We start from the raw sequence: 17,772 nt of genomic DNA, 5'->3' as shown, positions 1-17,772 counted from the left end.
TGGCCTCATAAAATGAGTTAGGGAGGATTCCCTCTTTTTCTATTGATTGGAATAGTTTCAGAAGGAATGGTACCAGCTCCTCTTTGTACCTCTGGTAGAATTAGGCTGTGAATCCATATGGTCCTGGACTTTTATTGGTCAGTAGGCTATTAATCATTGCCTCAATTTCAGAACCTGTTATTGGTCTATTCAGAGATTCAACTTCTTCCTGGTTTAGTCTTGGGAGAGTGTATGCTTCCAGGAATTTATCCATTTCTTCCAGATTTTTTAGTTTGAGTAGAGGTGTTTATACTATTCTCTGATGGTAGTTTGTATTTCTGTGGGATCAGTGGTGATATCCCCTTTATCATTGTTTATGGCATCTATTTGATTCTTCTCTCTTTTCTTCTTTATTAGTCTTGCTAGTGGTCTACCAATTTTGTTGATCTTTTCAAAAACACCAGCTCCTGGATCGATTTTTTGAGGGTATTTTTTGTGCCTCTATCTCCTTCAGTTCTGCTCTCATCTTAGATATTTCTTGCCTTCTGCTAGCTTTTGAATTTGTTTGCTCTTGTTTCTCTAGTTCTTTTAATTGTGATGTTAGGGTGTCAATTTTAGATCTTTCCTGCTTTCCCTTGTGGGTATTTAGTGCTATAAATTTCCCTCTACACACTGCTATAAATGTGTCCCAGAGATTCTGGTACGTTGTGTCTTTGTTCTCACTGGTTTCAAAGAACATCTTTATTTCTGCCTCCATTTCGTTACTTAACTGGTAGTCATTCAGGAGCAGGTTGTTCAGTTTCCATGTAGTTATGTGGTTTTGAGTGAGTTTCTTAATCCTGAGTTGTAATTTGATTGCACTGTGATTTGAGAGACAGTTTATTGTGATTTCTGTTCTTTTACATTTGCTGAGGAGTGCTTTACTTCCAACTATGTGGCAATTTTAGAGTAAGTGTGATGTGGTGCTGAGAAGAATGTATATTCTGTTGATTTGGGCAGGAGAGTTCTGTAGGTGTCTATTAGGTCTGCTTGGTGCAGGGCTGAGTTCAAGTCCTGGATATCCTTGTTAATCTTCTGTCTTGTTGATCTAATATTGACAGTGGGGGTGTTAAAGTCTCCCATTATTATTGTGTGGGAATCTAAGTCTCTTTGTAGGTCTCTAAGGACTTGCTTTATGAATCTGGGTGCTCCTGTATTGGGTGCATATATATTTAGGGTAGTCTTCTTGTTGAATTGACCCCTTTACCATTATGTAACGGCCTTGTCTCTTTTGATCTTTGTTGGTTTAAAGTCTGTTTTCTGAGAGACTAGGATTGCAACCCCCTTTTTTTTGCTTTCCATTTGCTTGGTAGATCTTCCTCCACCCCCTTATTTTGAGCCTATGTGTCTCTCTGCACATGAGATGGGTCTCCTGAATACAGCATGCTGATGGGCCTCGACTCTTTATCCAATTTGCCAGTCTGTATCTTTTAATTGGGGCATTTAGCCCATTTACATTTAAGGTTAATATTGTTATATGTGAATTTCATCCTGTCATTATGATGTTCGCTGGTTATTTTGCCATTAATTGATGCAGTTTCTTCCTAGCATTGATGGTCTTTACAATTTGGCATGTTTTTGCAGTGACTGGTTTTCTTTCCATATTTAGTGCTTCCTTCAGGAGCTCTTGTAAGGCAGGCCTGGTGGTGACAAAATCTCTCAGCATTTGCTTGTCTGTAAAGGATTTTATTTCTCCTTCACTTATGAAGCTGAGTTTGGCTGGATGTGAAATTCTGGGTTGAAAATTCTTTTAAGAATGTTAAATATTGGCCCCCACTCTCTTCTAGCTTGTAGGGTTTCTGCCAAGATATCCACTGTTAGTTTGAAGGGCTTCCCTTTGTGGGTAATTCGACCTTTCTCTCTGGCTGCCCTTAACACTTTTTTCTTCATTTCAACTTTCGTGAATTTGACAAGTATGTGTCTTGGGGTTGCTCTTCTCCAGGAATATCTTTGTGGTGTACTCTGTATTTCCTGAATTTGAATGTTGGCCTGCCTTGCTAGGTTGGGGAAGGCCTCCTGGATAATATCCTGAGGAGTGATTTCTAACTTGGTTCCATTCTCCCCATCACTTTCAGGTACACCAATCAAACGTACGTTTGGTCTTTTAACATAGTCCCATATTTCTTGAAGGCTTTGTTAATTTCTTGTTACTCTTTTTTCTCTAATCTTGTCTTTTCTCTTTATTTCATTAATTTGATCTTCAATCATTGATATCCTTTCTTCCACTTGATCAAATCGGCTATTGAAGCTTGTACATGCGTCACAAATTTCTTGTGCCATGGTTTTCAGCTCCATCAGGTCATTTAAGGTTTTCTCTACACTGTTTATTCTAGCTAGCTATTCGTCTAACCCTTTTCAAGGTTTTTAGCTTCCTTGTGATGGGTTCAAACATCTTCCTTTAGCTCGGAGGAGTTTGTTATTATTGACCTTCTGAAGCCTACTTCTGTCAACTTGTCAAAGTTATTCTCTGTCCAGTTTTGTTCTGTTGCTGGCGAGGAGCTGTGATCCTTTGGAGGAGAAGAGGCACTCTGGTTTTTGGAATTTTCAGTGTTTCTGCTCTAGTTTTTCCCCATCTTTGTGGTTTTATCCACCTTTGGTCTTTGATGGTGGTGATCTACAGATGGGGTTTTGGTGTGGATGTCCTTTTTGTTGATGTTGATGTTATTCCTTTCTGTTAGTTAGTTTTCCTTCTAACAGTCAGGCCCCTCAGCTGCAGGTGTGTTGGAGTTTGCTGGAGGTCCACCCAGACCCTGTTTGCCTGGGTATCACCAGCGGAGGCTGCAGAACAGCAAATATTGCTGCCTGATCCTTCCTTTGGAAGCTTTGTCCCAGAGGGGCACCTGACATATGAGGTGTCTGTTGGCCCCAACAGGCTACACAGGGGTCAGGGACCCACTTGAGGAGGCAGTCTGTCCATTCTTAGAGCTTGAATGCTGTGCTGGGAGAACCACTGCTCTCTTCAGAGCTGTCAGACAGGGACGTTAAAGTATGCAGAAGTTGTCTGCTGCCTTTTGTTCAGCTATGGCCTGCCCACAGAGGTGGAGTCTACAGAGGCAGTAGGTCCTGTTGAGCTGCAGCAGGCTCCACCTAGTTCGAGCTTTCCCGGCTGCTTTGTTTACCTACTCAAGCCTCAGTAATGGCAGATGCCCCTTCTCCCCCGACACCTGGCTGCAGCCTCGCCTTGCAGGTCGATCTCAGACTGCTGCTGTGTTAGCAGGGAGCAAGGCTCTGTGGACATGGGACCTGCTGGGCCCAGCATGGGAGGGAATCTCCTGGTCTGCCAGTTGCTAAGACATTGGGAAAAGTGCAGTGTTTGGGCAGGAGTGAACTGTTTTTCCAGGTAGTCTGTCACGGCTTCCCTTGGCTAGGAAAGGGATATCCCCTCACATCTTGCACTTCCCAGGTGAGGCAACACCCCACCCTGTTTCAGCTCACCCTCCATGGGCTGCACCCACTGTCCAACCAGTCCCATTGAGATGAACCAGGAACCTCAGTTGGAAATGCAAAACTTACCCGTCTTCTGCATCAGTCTCGCTGGGAGCTGCAGACCGGAGCTGTTCCTATTTAGCCATCTTGGAAGCCAGATCCCATTTTCACTTTTTATTATCCATTTGTTTGCCTAATTTGTTTTCACTTTCTGGGTTTGGCTAGTGAATGCTATCTTGTTTATCAGCACTTTGTTAGAGAGCCGTGAAATTACACTTATGATCAATAGAAGTCTGGTCTAGTTTCTGAATCAAAGCGGTTCATGACAAGAACGGCATCCATGACATGCATGTTGAGAGTGGAAATCCTGGATCATCATGAAATTACAAAACACAGAGCAGGGAAGCCACGACATTTGGAGCTGTCAAGTAATTATTTCTGTTCTTTTTCTACACCCTGTCCATAATCATTCAGCCCTCGCCTCTGCTTGGTTGCATGTTGCATCCCTTTTTTTTTTTTTTTTTTAATTAGCTCCCAAGCAGTGGGATTCGATGGAAATGTGAACCATTTTTCCTCTTTTCTGGCTCCAGGTCCTACTCTCTTCCTGCAAGAAGCCCACATAAGCCGGGATGAGGAGGCAAGACAAAAGAGCAGAGTAGGCAAGTTTGACACAATTAACACCTTGGTCAGGCCTCCAAATGTGGTGGGTCTTTCAGGGAAGAAGAACCAAAATGTACAGGAGGAAAATGACAGGAGACAAAAGGGGAAGTCAGCCAAATCTAAATGCAGAATTAGAGGCTAGAAATTCCTGTTGTCAACAAGAGATTCTGGCAATTTCATCTCCTCTAACTTAAGAAAATCATTGAAAAGCCTTCCTAATATGTTTAGTTGCAAAGCAAAATCAAGACGCACATTTTAAGTACCTAAAGAAATTATGATAAAGTATGCAGCAGGCTCAGATTCTAGCCCTGAGAAATAATCTGGTGTTTGGGAGAGAAAAGCAGAAGTAAAGTGCCTGATTGTCGGGCAACGTAATACTCTGTACGTTTGATAATACTGAGTCACCCCAACCCCTGACTATCCTGTGATTTCATGTTAATATAGAGAGCAAATACAACACGGTTAAAATGAAAAAATCAACTAGGATAACTTGCAGAAAATATAAGTTAAAAATTATATCCTGAAAATAGACAGAACTCAATCAAATCAATAGGAAATACACCCCAATAGAAAATGGTCTGGTGGTAATATGTACACACAACATACACATGACCAAAGCGCATGCAAAAGTGCTCACCTTACAATCCAATAAATGCAAGTAGAAACAGCTAATTCTAGTTTTTACCCAACAAGTTTTCTGGGGTAGGAATGTTATGAATTTGTGTTAAGAATACCATGAATTATCATCAGGGATGAGCACTGACTGCAATTGTTTACAGTTGGTTGCAAAAAGCAATTTGGTAGGCCATATGTGGGGATCTATCCTAAAAAAAATGACCAGATATGGATGGGGACTTATAGTGTTTACAACAAAGGAAAGTTACAAACAACCTGTATTTCCAATAAGGGATATCGTTAGGCTGGGCGCGGTGGCTCACACCAGCACTTTGGGAGGCCAATGCGGATGCATTGCTTAAGCCCAGGGGTCCAAGACCAGCCTGGGCAACTTGGCAAAACCCTACTCTACAAACAAACAAAACAAAGGTAGCCAGGTGTGGTGGCACACGTGTAGTCCCAGCTACTTGGGAGGCTGAAGTGGGAGGCTTGCTTGAGCCCAGGAGGCAGAGGTTGCAGTGAGCTGAGATCATGCCACTGTATTCCAGCCTAAGTGATACAGCAACACTCTACCTCAAAAAAAAGGGGGATATGCTTAAATTATGGTACACCCCCCAAAATATTTCACAGCTATTATACAAGATGCACTTGAAAATATCTTAATGTGAAAATGTTTGTGATATTTGAGGCAAAAAGAATGATAGAAGTATTTCTGGGGTGCTTTCCACGTCCCAGGACTGTTCTATTCTCTTTACATGTGTTTCTCATTCATCTCTTAAAAGAACCTCATGAAGTAGGTACTATTATTAATATTACTATTATTAATATCCTCACTTTACATATGAAGTGGAAACAAGATGGTTATCTTACCCAGGGTTACAGTCTAAGAAGTTCCATTCCAGGCTTGGTGCTGTTAAAAATTTCACCATGTTACCTGATGGCTATCTGTCTGTCTCTGCCTGTGTGTCTATCTACCTGTTTATCTTTATCAGTTATTTTCACATTCAAGTGAAAATAATTGAAGAAGAGTTCGTCAAAAGGAGTCCTTATAATAGGTATGGTCAGGAGGTAAGAAAGCAATAAGAGGCCGTGCAGTACTCAAGGCCCAAAGAGGAGACAAAAATCAAATTAGGAAGGAGAAAGTCTTCTGCGGGGTCCTCTTGTCTAATTATTATCTGTCCGTCCATCATCCATCTACACATCAGTCTTTCAATTCATCTAAGCCTTGCAGCCTCTATATGACAGGATGAGGCAAAAAGATAGCAGATAACACGCCATAAAGTGAATTGTGAGATGCATACCCTAGGGGACTTGTGTCCTCGGGTAGTTAGCTGAAATGTGGTTATGGAAAGCTACAGAAGCCCTTAACACTAATCCCCCACAATGAGGTAGAGAGGAGCACGCATAAGGGGCTTTTCGACTTCGAGACCACCCTCTTCCCTGGTGTGGGAGGGCTGTGGGCCCCCTCAGGCCTGAGTCGCTCAAAGAGCGGCATCAGACTCCTGGTGGGCAGTGAGGGCAGGGCCGGCCAGCGGCTCTGGCAGGGGAGTGGAGGAGATGGGTGCAGCTGTGGGTTCAGCCGGCTCACCCACCATCTGTGCAGGCTGAGAATGGCTGTGTCCTCTCCATGAAAGAGTTGGCATGTGGGAGAGCCCAGACTCCGCCCTGCGAGGCCCCCTGGAAAGGCGGTCAGTCACAGCAGCCCTGGGAGGTAGCCTGCTGGACAGGCAGCACGTGACCGCTGAAAAGGGTCTTTCACCAAGCCTGGGGATGCCCTGGGACAGTCGCAAGGAGGCCCTGAACACCACCACCGGGAGACAGGGTCTGCCTGCCCCCAGAGCCTGCAGCCATAAAATAACTGTCCAGCCACTTACCTCCTTCTCCTTCTCTCCCTCCCAGAGGGGTCAGGCCACACCTGATGAGCTGTGGGAGGAGGCAGAGGGAGGGAAGAAGCCCCAGGCCTAGTTCTCTGTAGCAAGATACCAAGCTGGAGGGGAAACAGCTTTACTTTAAACCAAGTTCAGAGTTTTGATATTATCTGGGACTGGATACTGTAAGCATCAGACTGATGACATTGCCAGGTAGTTACAGTGACAACAAGACTTGGTGTCATCCAAGAGTTTCCAGCAAGGTCACGCTGATTGCTCAAATGCTCACTCAGGAGCTGGGGAAGAACCAGCCACTGGACACCTTCAGACACAGAACAGGAAGATGAAGTCGCCATGTGGTTACTTCTCCAGCGCCTGCCGGTCCCATATGTGTGCATGAGTGAGCGTGCATGTCTGCAAATGAACTACACACACGTGCCTGTATCTCTGGACAGGGAAGTGATAGCCGGCACTCATTTTCTTCTTTTTACATGTTTTCCTCTAATTTCCACATTTCCTACAAAGGGGATGTAGTCTTTTTTATAATCAGAAAAACATCAATAAATGTTATTTCAAAAGAGGAAGTCAGCCTTCTGGAAATTCCCTAATCCATGTAAAATATCACTTGTACCAGGAATGAGTCTTACCCATCATATGCCCAGTACAGCCACAAACAGCAAGAAACATTCCAACATCTGCACAGGAACTTGGCGAGAAACTGACTCCATTCCCAGGGGAGGAGGGAGGAAGTGAGAATTGCGGATTTTGTTGTTTCTCTTGTAAACACGCTTTGGGATCATATCCTTTTCCTTTCTCCTCCCTTCTCCATTCCGTCACAAATTCAGCAGCACGGAGACCCTTCCCAATACCAGGTCAACTGATGTGGCCCATTTTTCAGGCAAATTTCCAACAACAGCTGAAAGCCTTGGCATCTTGGGGGAATTTTAAAGGAATCCTAGAATATTGAGATAAAAATTACCACCTAGCTGCATGTAGTCACACACTGGAGTCTCTTTAACTTTTTTCCTAATGCTTTGCACTGGAATTACCATGAAGGTGAAACAGCCTTATAAAAAGATCTTTAAAAGATCGTGAAAAAGAGTTTTTGCTATGTTAGAAAAGGAGGTAGGAATCCCATGGAGCCAAAACACATCAAGTCAAAGTCACCCACTTCCCTCTGATAAGGGTGGTAGATGGCCGGATGGGAAAATGCTGCAGGGCCAGGATACCCAGCACTCAGCTCAGCCTTGGATGACATTTTCCAGTATTCAAAGTGATGAAATGGCAAAATATGAGCTGGATGATAGCAGCTGGGGGATTTCCCAGCTACTGGGAAAACCTCAGAGTTACCTAGCGAGATGACTTGATAAAAGACACACTTTTCAAACACAGCCGCTTCAGCAGATTGGGAAGACTGGATGAACCACCTGTGATTCAAGAACATGGTGAGAAATAGAACTGCAGGTCAAAACTGAATAGGTGGCTGGGCACAGTGGCTCACACCTGTAATCCCAGCACTTAGGGAGGCTGAGGCGGGCAGATCACAAGGTCAGGAGATCGAGACCATCCTGGCCAACACAGTGAAACCCAGTCTCTATTAAAAAAAATACAAAAAAATCAGCTGGGCGTGGTGGTGCACGCCTGTTGTCCCAGCTACTTGGGAGGCTGACGCAGGGGAATCGCTTGAACCTGGGAGGCAGAGGTTGCAGTGAGCCAAGATCATGCCACTGCACTCCAGCCTGGCGACAGAGCAAGACTCTGTCTCAAACAAACAAACAAACAAACACAAAAAATTTAAGAGGTAAAATACAATAGGAATAAGAGAATAGCTACTCTTGGGTTCAAACAGTTAATTACATGATGATAACTGATAACATTTTGTATTTATATAGACTATTAATATTTTATAGTTTACAAGACTGTTTGGGGAGGCTTACCTTAATTTCAACTCTTTAGAAAAAAATACTTAAGGGTTGATTCTGTTGACTACAAGTTTAAAGTGAACATATACAGAAAAATAAAAGCCAATAGTACCCAAAAAAAGGTAAGCACTCTTGTCCTTTGAGCACATCTGAGGCAGTGGGTTACACCCTTGGGGCCACCTTTAAGAGAAACATCAATAATTGAAGTCATAATGAAACAGGTGGGCAGAGAGGTGAAGGGAAGACAGGGAGAGGTGAACAGTTGTTTCAAATACGTAAGCAGCCTCCATATTAAAAGATTCTGTGATTATCAGAAGTGTAGAACTTCCACAAATGACCAGAAGTTTCAAAGATGAAGACTGTGTTTGGGAGAATGAATCTAATCATTTTGATGTTTTGCAAGTAAAATAGAAATCTACAGGATTGCTGGGGGGAGGGTAATGGTTTGGCCACATCCCTTGATGTCAGCCAGCCATGCGTCCCCTAATGCTGCAAGTTCACTCCTGGACATACAGATGCAAGAGGCAGGAGGCTCACTTGAACCTGGGAGGTGGAGGTTGCAGTGAGCCGAGATCGCGCCACTGCTCCAGCCTGGGCAACAAGAGGGAAATTCTGTCTTAGAAAAAAAAAAGAAAAAGAGATCCTAACCCCCAGAGGAGATCTTTTAAGAGCCAATGAATTCTCTCAGCACAACCCAATTGTAAGAAACATCAGTTGTCCGATACCACAAAGTGGCTCTTAGCTTGTGTGGTGCCAAAGCGTCTCTCAGAACTTGGCATTTCTCTGCAGGGAATACCATCCCAGCAAACCTGGCTCCCTGAGGAGTGCTTAGAGCTGCCATAATTACATTCCCTTAGGTGCTACCCATTCCTCATCCTTCCTGGCCCCTCACTATGAAGTGTGGACAAAGGGAAGTGGCTAACAGGACGGCTCTTCAATTAGCTGAAGGATGTTGACCAGCTAGTGGGAAGGAATCCAAAGATACCCACTGAAAATCCATTAGACCCAAATACATTGCAACATTTCCTCCATTAACTTGCTTCCCTTTTTTTGCACTCAGTGAATAGAGCGTTCTTAATCTTCAACAACTTACCCTCCCAAAGGTGGCCGGGTTGACTTGGTTCTCAGTGTTTTGCCCACAGGTCTCCACGTAAATCTCATACATGAGACAGCGAGGGACACTGCACCCTTCGCAAATGCAGAAGTTGTCGACCAACCTGGAGGAGAGGAGAACAAGGAAGAGGAAATTGGCATGTTTTTCTAGAGGCAAAATATTTTGTCAAAATCAATGGTCAAGATGTGTGTGAGGTTCCAATAAATGAAACGTCTAATTCATTGGATGAATCCCTGCGAAGGCTCACAACCAGCAACACGAATGCACTCATTTGTCCTTAGGCCCGTGTTAAGTATATTGACTGTGGCTTTTAGAAGATCAGAAGCCCATAGTGTTTCTGTTTTTGTCTCCTGGCAGGTTGGCATGCTAAAAGAAGTTCAAATGAAGACTTCAGCAGACACTGTTTCATAGACCTTTATAAAGGTTACGGCCAAGAGCTACATAACTACAAAGTGGAGAATTATTGATTCTACTTTATGAATAAGACACAAAACAATACCCAGGGAAAGCCTATCACCCTGCAGGTGACCGCAGGAGCCAGCCTGGCTTCCCAGGCCCCATTTTCACATCCTTCCCTCTCCCATTCCTGTTCCTCTGAAGAAGTTGCTTGCATGGTTCTTAAACCCCTGTGGTTTAGGGCAGGCCATTATGTTTGGATTCTTTGAATTGCAATGAGGTGTAAAATGCAAGACACCGAGAGACACTGAGAGGCAGAGTGCTTTTGCTCTGCTTTCTTCCCTACTGGGTACAGAGCGAATGCAGCAGTGCCTGTGACCTCTGCTCAAAGTGATACCTTCAACTACACCAGTGCTCCCGGTCTGGGGGCAGAGTGTATTCCTTACCAATAAGGGGCTCTGGGTGAGGTTCACAGACCACCCCCGGCCCCTGGGGACAGTCAGGTGCCTGTTCCAGCAGCATGTCGGTGTGCAGGCGAGTGGTGAAGGTGGCCTGGGTCAGAAAGTGTCCGTAGTGACATCCAGCTACAACCTTCCTTTCCCGGTGGGATGGACCGGCGTTCTTTAAAAAAAATCCACAAAGCAAGCCAGTATAACTCTTAAAGAGGAATATTTATTTAGCAGAGACTTTACAGACAATACATGCCCTTGGCATGTTTTTCTAGAGCAAAATATGGGTATTTTGCTTTAGATGGGTATATGGGTAGTATATAGCTTGTCTTCTGGAATGAGGCACACTGAGGCCAAATTTACTTTCCTTGGGAACTAAAGGATATAGTCACAATTGTTAACCCCACTGGCTTTCCAGAAAAAAAAGACACAAGAACATAACGGGGGAATCTCTGACCCTGCAACGTTTCCTTGGGGTAATAAACTACCACAGGCCCAGGGGCCTCAAACAACAGAAATGCATTCTCACAGTTCTGGAAGTTGGAAGCCTAAAAATCCAAGTGCCAGCAATGTCGGTTCCTTCCAGAGGCTCTGAGGGAGACCCTGCTGGATATTTTTCTCCTTGTTTCTGGTAATTGCCAGAAGTCCTTGGTGTTCCTCGGCTTCACTCCAGTTCCTGCCTGTGTCTTACGTGGCCTTCTCCCCATGTGTCCGTTATCTCTGTGAATTTTATTTTCTTTTTTGTATTTTTTTAGTCGAGACAGGTTTTGCCGTGTTAGCCAGGCTGGTCTTGAACTGGGCTCAAGCGATCCGCCCACCTTAGCCTCCCAAAGTGTCAGGATTGCAGGCGTGAGTCGCCATGCATGGCTAGTATCTCTGTGAATTTTCTTATCAAGATACCAGTGATTGGATTTAGAGCCCATCCTAATTCAGGATGACTTCCATTTAACTAATTACATCTACAAAGATCCTGTTTCCAAATAAGGTTACATTCTGAGGTTCCGGGTGGACATTAATTTTTTTTGGGGGGGATGTTATTCAACCCAGTACAGGCACCAAGGAAGTAGATTTTTCTGGGATACTTCCCTAAATCAATGTGGGAATATGACACTTCAGATACTTCACGATGGTTTAAATCCAGCTGCTACTGCATCAATTATTTGGCTCAAGGTTGAGTACAGGGTGATATCTATTGATGGGATGGTGGGGTGGGGGAGTGGCAGATTCATATATAGTCAGCATACAGATATATATACACATACATATATACACACTTATATACATATATAAATATATATTATACATATATATACACAGAGAGAGAGAGAGGCTCCCTCTGGAATACAGCGGTGCAATCATAGCTCATTGCATCCTCAAACTCCTGGGCTCAAGGGATCCTCCTGCCTTAGCCTCCTGAGTAGCTGGGACTACAGGCGTGTGACCATGTCCAGATACTTTAAAAAAAAAAAAAAAAAGTGTAGAGACAGGGTCTCACTATGTTGCCCAAGCTAGTGTTGACCTCCTGTTGTTGAGCAATCCTCCCACCTTGGCCTTTCAAAGTGCTGGGATTACGGGCACAAGCCACTGCACCTGGCTTGTATTTCTTCTGTTAAGACACTACTTGTTGATATACGAAAAACTTCAATATTGGAAGTATCCCAGAAAAGTGTTGGCTAGATCCGGGAAACTGCAGCAAAATGTGATGTGCATTGAATTCAAACTCACTTCTGTTTATTCATAGTTACTCCAGATTTAGTTAGGGAACGCTCTCCTTAAAAAAGAAGTGTAAAAAACACAAACTCCTTAAAATGAACTCCAGTTTTCCATGTTTGCTGATTGTTCTTTCCTGTGACAGACGCTCATTTGTTCTAAGTCTCTATGAATTGCTGTCCTCCAATTTCAAAATGATACTACTGAGCCTGCCTGATACCTAAGTGGAGTAGGAAGGCCAAATAATACTCTTAATAAGAATAATAGTAAAGGTCTGTGGCCAAGAGTCCTTTCTATGCCACACATGTAAAGAAAGGGCCACCTTTGGATGTGAGCTCTGTGTGGCTGCCTTGGTCCTGGCAGTTCCAAGAGATTCATCTTGTCTCTGACCATGTGTCTGTGGTCATTTGCCCAACATTCTAAGCCAAATCACAGAGACCGATCAATGGCAGCCAGTCAGCATATAGTAACTGGACAAGCAGAAAGTTTGAAAGTGGACTTTGTCATCCAGTAGTTGCCTCAGCCTTCAGTGTCCACACACATGGGAAATTATGATCATGACTCTTACCCCGGGCTTTGAACCTCAAAGACCTGGGTTTCCATTCTGACTCTGAGACACCTGAGAGTTTTTGTGATTAGAACATAAGTACATGATGTGCCTACTACTCTGGCTTGCACATAGAAACTCTTATTTTTATGTTTACCATCAAAATCTGGAATGGAAGCAAGAAAGATGCTGATGTTGGCAGACTGGCAGCACAGAGTACCTGCTGTAGGTGAGCCTGACTTCCAACCACCTGGGACTCCAAGGAGAGACTGAAAGGGGACTGGCAGAACTGCTGGCAGGTGACATTAAGGGTTTTAAACTCTACAACCAAAATGCTCTTTGGTGATACACCTGGGAATAAAGCCTGCTTGATAAAGATCACTAGATTCCTTGCTTACCTGCATAATAACACTATTTTCCTGGTCTTGCCATCAGACAGGGTGGATTAAGATCTTGAGACCATTCATGTTCTCCTCACTTTGACGAACAATCTGATGATTACTGACTTCACAGCACAAATACTTAGCCAGTGGTTCACACATTTTCTGAGTACTCTTTAAAGAAAAATGTCATGAGCAACTGGACGCGGTGGCTCATGCCTGTAATCCCAGCACCTTGGGAGGCTGAGATGGGCAGATCACCTGAGGTCAGGAGTTCAAGGCCAGTCTGGCCAACATGGCGAAACCCCATCTTCACTAAAAATACAAAAATTAGCTGAGCGCAGTGGTGTGTGCCTGTGATCCCAACTACTCACGAGACTGAGGTAGGAGAATTGCTTGCACCCAGGAGGTGGAGGTTGCAGTGAGCTGTGATAGTGCCACTGTACTCCAGCCTGGGAGACACAGCGAGACTCCATCTCAAAAAAAAAAAGTCGTGAGCGCCCCAAACTAGGAACTAAAGTACCTTTTGGTTCCAGCTGATTAAAAGCTACCATGAATTCTGCACCTTTCCAAATACATTTGTATTTCTAAAATTTCAACAGAGTCTGCAGAAATTTGTGAAAATCCATGTGGGAAATAGTTATGTAGTCTACAGCCAGGGCTCAGCATGCATTGGGATTAGATAATGCTTAGGTTTTGCCTGGTCTGAAGCCAGGGGTCAGACCTACTAGGTCTGCACCCCAGCAAGGAAGTCAGATCACTGTTCTTCATTTCTTTGTGCTCCCCAGAGCTTTAACCCCAGCTCTCCCCATTTCTGCAGTCTTTCCTGTCCATGAAACACAAACCTTCTATTACCTCTGGCCCCCGAGACTTGACCAAGCTCTCCTGGGACCTTTCTCCTGGGAGAATTTATCCAGTGTGGATGACAACGGCACTGATGTCTCTAAGACATGCTGAGGACCTAACAAGTGACTGATTAGAAGACAAAACAACGAAGTAATGTGGAAAATGGCAGGTTTCCTCCACAGGACAACAGCTGGGCCCCTCCCTGGTCTTTCACTCAGATGCTGGCTAACAGAGTTGTCTCCAGGCACTCAGGCCCCTCGCCCTGCACTACCCACTACTGCCCCTCCAGCACTGGTAACACCTTCCAGGCTTTCGAATACCCGAGGCTGTTCTTGATGTTAAAACCACTAGTGCCAACTATCTGTTTTGGGTGTTTTTTTTGTTGTTGCTGGAGATGGAGTTTCACTCTTGTTGCCCACGCTAGAGCGGAATGGCGTAATCCTGGTTCACTACAACCTCCAGCTCCCAGGTTCAAGCGATTCTCCTGCCTCAGCCTTAGAGTACCTGGGATTTACAGGTGCCTGCCATCACACCCAGCTAATTTTTCTATTTTTAGTAGAGACAGGTTTCCGCCATGTTAGCCAGGCTGGTCTCAAAACTCCTAAGCTCAAGTGACCCACCTGCCTCGGCCTCCCAAAGTGCTAGGATTACTGCCCTGAGCCACCACAGCTGGCCTCAACGATCTGTTAAACATACTACCTCATCAGCTGGATGTCTAAAGAACAGCCCTCCCCAATGAAACGGTGACCCCTCCCTTATTTCCATTGCCTCCACCTCCCCCACCCTGAAGAGGGACCTATAGGGATAAGAACTTGTAATATGGGACTTGAATAAGTCACACTCTCTGCTAAAACGGTCTACACCAGGGGTGTCCAATCTTTTCTACCCTGGGCTACACTGGAAGAACTATCTTGGGTCACATATAAAATACACTAACACTAATGATAGTTGATGAGCCAAAACAAATCTTACAGTGTTTTAAGCAAGTTTATGAAGGCCCAGCATGGTGGCTCACACCTGTAATCCCAGCACTTTGGGAGGCGGAGGCAGGCAGATCACTTGAGGTCAGGACTTCCAGACCCGCCTGGCTAACATGGTGAAACCTTGTCTCTAACAAAAATACAAAAATTAGCAGGGCATGATGGCGCAGGCCTGTAATCCCAGCTACTACGGAAGGATAAGGCAGGAGAATCACTTGAACTCAGGAGGCGGAGGTCACAGTGAACCAAGATCATGCCACTGCACTCCAGACTGGCCAACAGAGCAAGACTCCATCACACACACACAAAAAAAGGAAAAGAAAGTTTACAAATTTGCGTTGGGCCTCATGCGGCCCTTAGGCCAAGGGTGGCACAAGCTTGGTCTAGACCATCATACGCCACCTGGTTACCATTTGAAGTGAGTACACAGTCTTAGGAGGATGTTCAGGTATTTTTAAATCAGTCTCATCATTCTTTCAAGTCTCTGGAGCATAATTTAAACCCTGGAAACTCTAATTTACTAAATGGCTACCTGAAGTCATTGGAAGGCATCTGAGTCCTTTCTTCTAAGAAGAACGGTGCATGAGGGCCTGGGGTCAGTGAGTGTAGCAGAAATCCAGCCCAGCTGTGTAACCCTGAAAAACGCTGTGTGCTTCAGTGTTCATTCGATTTTTTTTTAAATCTCATTGAAGATAAGACATATCAAAAATGTTCTTTTGGAGGAAAATGGTAACTGTTTAGGCCTGCCAGGGTTATAATCACAAACACGCCCTTCCTTTTTATTTCACTCACATGACTTTTTCAAAAGTCTTCCCTGAGAAATATGCTTTGAAACTTAAAAACAGAAAAATGCACTCTGTTATATAACAGCTATCCACCTTGTAAAACTAAAGGTCCTAGAACTGGTTTCAATTATTTTCCTATTTAAGAAGATCTGCAACCCCGTGAGTTTCTCAGTCCCAAGGGCTAAGGATATTTTTCTTTCCCCTTTTTCCTGCTTCGACTTAAATAGCTAGAAGTGAATTTCACAATGTGGAATGCAATGTGGAAAGCTAAAAACTCCTTAGCTTTAACTGAGGAAACATCTCATCCTGGATCTAGGGAGAGCAGCTTTTCCTCCCCTGGCCAATGCCCAGGCGCTTTTGGATGTACATGGAAGTAGAGTCCAACCAACGGGCCGCCGCGGGGCAGACCGGACGGCTTTACGCGGGAAGGGTGACAACGGGGAACCCACAGATGGGAAGCCCGGCCCCATTGCCGTTTCGGACCCGGGGCTTTTACGCGTGTCCGTGCATGGGAGGTCCCTCCGCGCTGGGGCGGGCATGCGGGCATCAGAAAGCGCTGGGCCTGGGGCCGCTCCTCACACCCGGCTTTCACTCGGCGTCCCGAGGGCAGCCGTAGCGGGAACCACGCTTCCCCTCCCCGGCCCCACCTCCTCCATCCGAGCGTCCCAGGGGCCGGGCGGCTCACCACTGGATGACGCCGCTGTGCGGGCCCCGGCTGCCCCCGAGGCTTGACGGCGAGGCCAGCACCCCCTCGGCCATGGCTCGGTCCCGGGCCTGCAGCACCGAGGCAGGCAGCGAGCAGCGGCCGTGGGCGGCGCTGGGTTGCACCGGTCCTGCCACCGTCGCTCCTAGGTGTTTACTTTAGAAAGGGGCGCGCGGGGCGCGGGGCGCAAACCCAGTCCGCCAGGCCCGAGCCCGGGTGCGCGAGGGCGCGCGGTGAGCTCGGCAGGCCACAGCCCCCCAACCCCCTCGCCCCGCCGAGGATGAGCGGACCCCGCCCTGCATGCTGCGGTGTGGGCTGGAGCGGTCTCCCGCTCGCACCCAGAGCCCGTCCCACCTCCGTACCAACCAATCAAACAGGCATGCGAACAAGCACCAACTTACACCTTTTCCAGTCTGGTCGCGGTGTTGAGTTTGTGGGGGTCCTTGACTGACTTGTGCATTGGAGTTCTTCAGGCAGTTTTCAAAAATACTGATACCTGGCTGCTGCTCCCTACCCCAGCCCCGCCCCCCACCCCAAGAGGTTCTGATGAACTGGTCTGGGTGAGGGCAGGCTGGGCCAACCGGCTTTTTCAGGCTCCCCGGGTGATGCTAATGTGCCCGCTGTTGCCAGAAACCACTGGACCTAGGAGTTTTGAAAAATCTCCGAGCTGAGAATTTCTGACAGGCGGGTGCATGGGGACTTCTAGGAGGCTGGTCCCAGGTGACTCCAGTGTGCCGCTCCAGGTGAGCAGTGCCACCTCAACGTGAGTCCCCATATCTGCAGCCAGGCCCTGCAAGTCCTTGCCCTCCAGAGCCATTTATGTCAGTGTCATTGCTGTGTGACATGGAGCTGCTGGCCCTCTCCAAACTCATTTCCTTTCTGGGGAACTGTGTGGTTATTTTGAGTATTAAGTGGCATTCACTTGCAAGGCTGTGGCGTAGTCAGAGCTCAGTCACACAGCCTTTACTGTGGCTGCTAACTGCTTCAGAGTCTCCGGGTAAGGATTTCTCAATCTAGATCAAAAACACATTTGCCGACTTAGCAACAACAAAAACCAAACCGCCCAGTTTACAAATGGGCAAAGGACTTGGATAGATATTTCTCCAAAGAAGATACATAAATGCCTACTAAGCACATGAAAAGATGCCCAACATCATTAATCATTAGGAAACGCAAACAAAAACCATACCCAAGAGGATGGCTATTATTTAAAACATAGAAACTAACGAGTGTTGGTGAGGATGTAGAGAAATTGGAGCCCTTGTTCACTGCGGGTGGGAATTTAAAGTGGTGCAGCTGGCCTGGGGCAGTGGCCCACACCTGTAATCCCTGCACTTTGGGAGGCCGGGGCGG

The 17,772-nt window shown here is 45.8% G+C and overlaps 1 protein-coding gene across 1 annotated transcript in view; it reads right to left on the bottom strand.

Annotated features, from left to right (window-relative positions):
- Positions 1-16,880, bottom strand: part of RFX8 (RFX family member 8, lacking RFX DNA binding domain) — an 82,832-nt gene extending 65,952 nt beyond the window's left edge. Inside the window, exons 1-2 of the mRNA XM_011969590.1 lie at positions 16,821-16,880; positions 9,603-9,726 (exon numbers count right to left, since the gene is read on the bottom strand). Of these exons, the coding sequence (XP_011824980.1) occupies positions 9,603-9,726; positions 16,821-16,879 (183 nt within the window). The 5' untranslated portion in view covers position 16,880. The remainder of the gene's footprint in view (positions 1-9,602; positions 9,727-16,820) is intronic.
- Between the last annotated feature and the right edge of the window lie 892 nt (positions 16,881-17,772).

The sequence above is a fragment of the Mandrillus leucophaeus genome, unplaced genomic scaffold (assembly GCF_000951045.1).
Source record: "Mandrillus leucophaeus isolate KB7577 unplaced genomic scaffold, Mleu.le_1.0 Scaffold9, whole genome shotgun sequence".
In the NCBI taxonomy this organism is placed as follows: Eukaryota; Metazoa; Chordata; class Mammalia; order Primates; family Cercopithecidae; genus Mandrillus; species Mandrillus leucophaeus.
The sequence above is the reverse complement of the archived record's forward strand: the minus strand, read 5'-3'. Positions and strand labels throughout refer to the sequence as shown.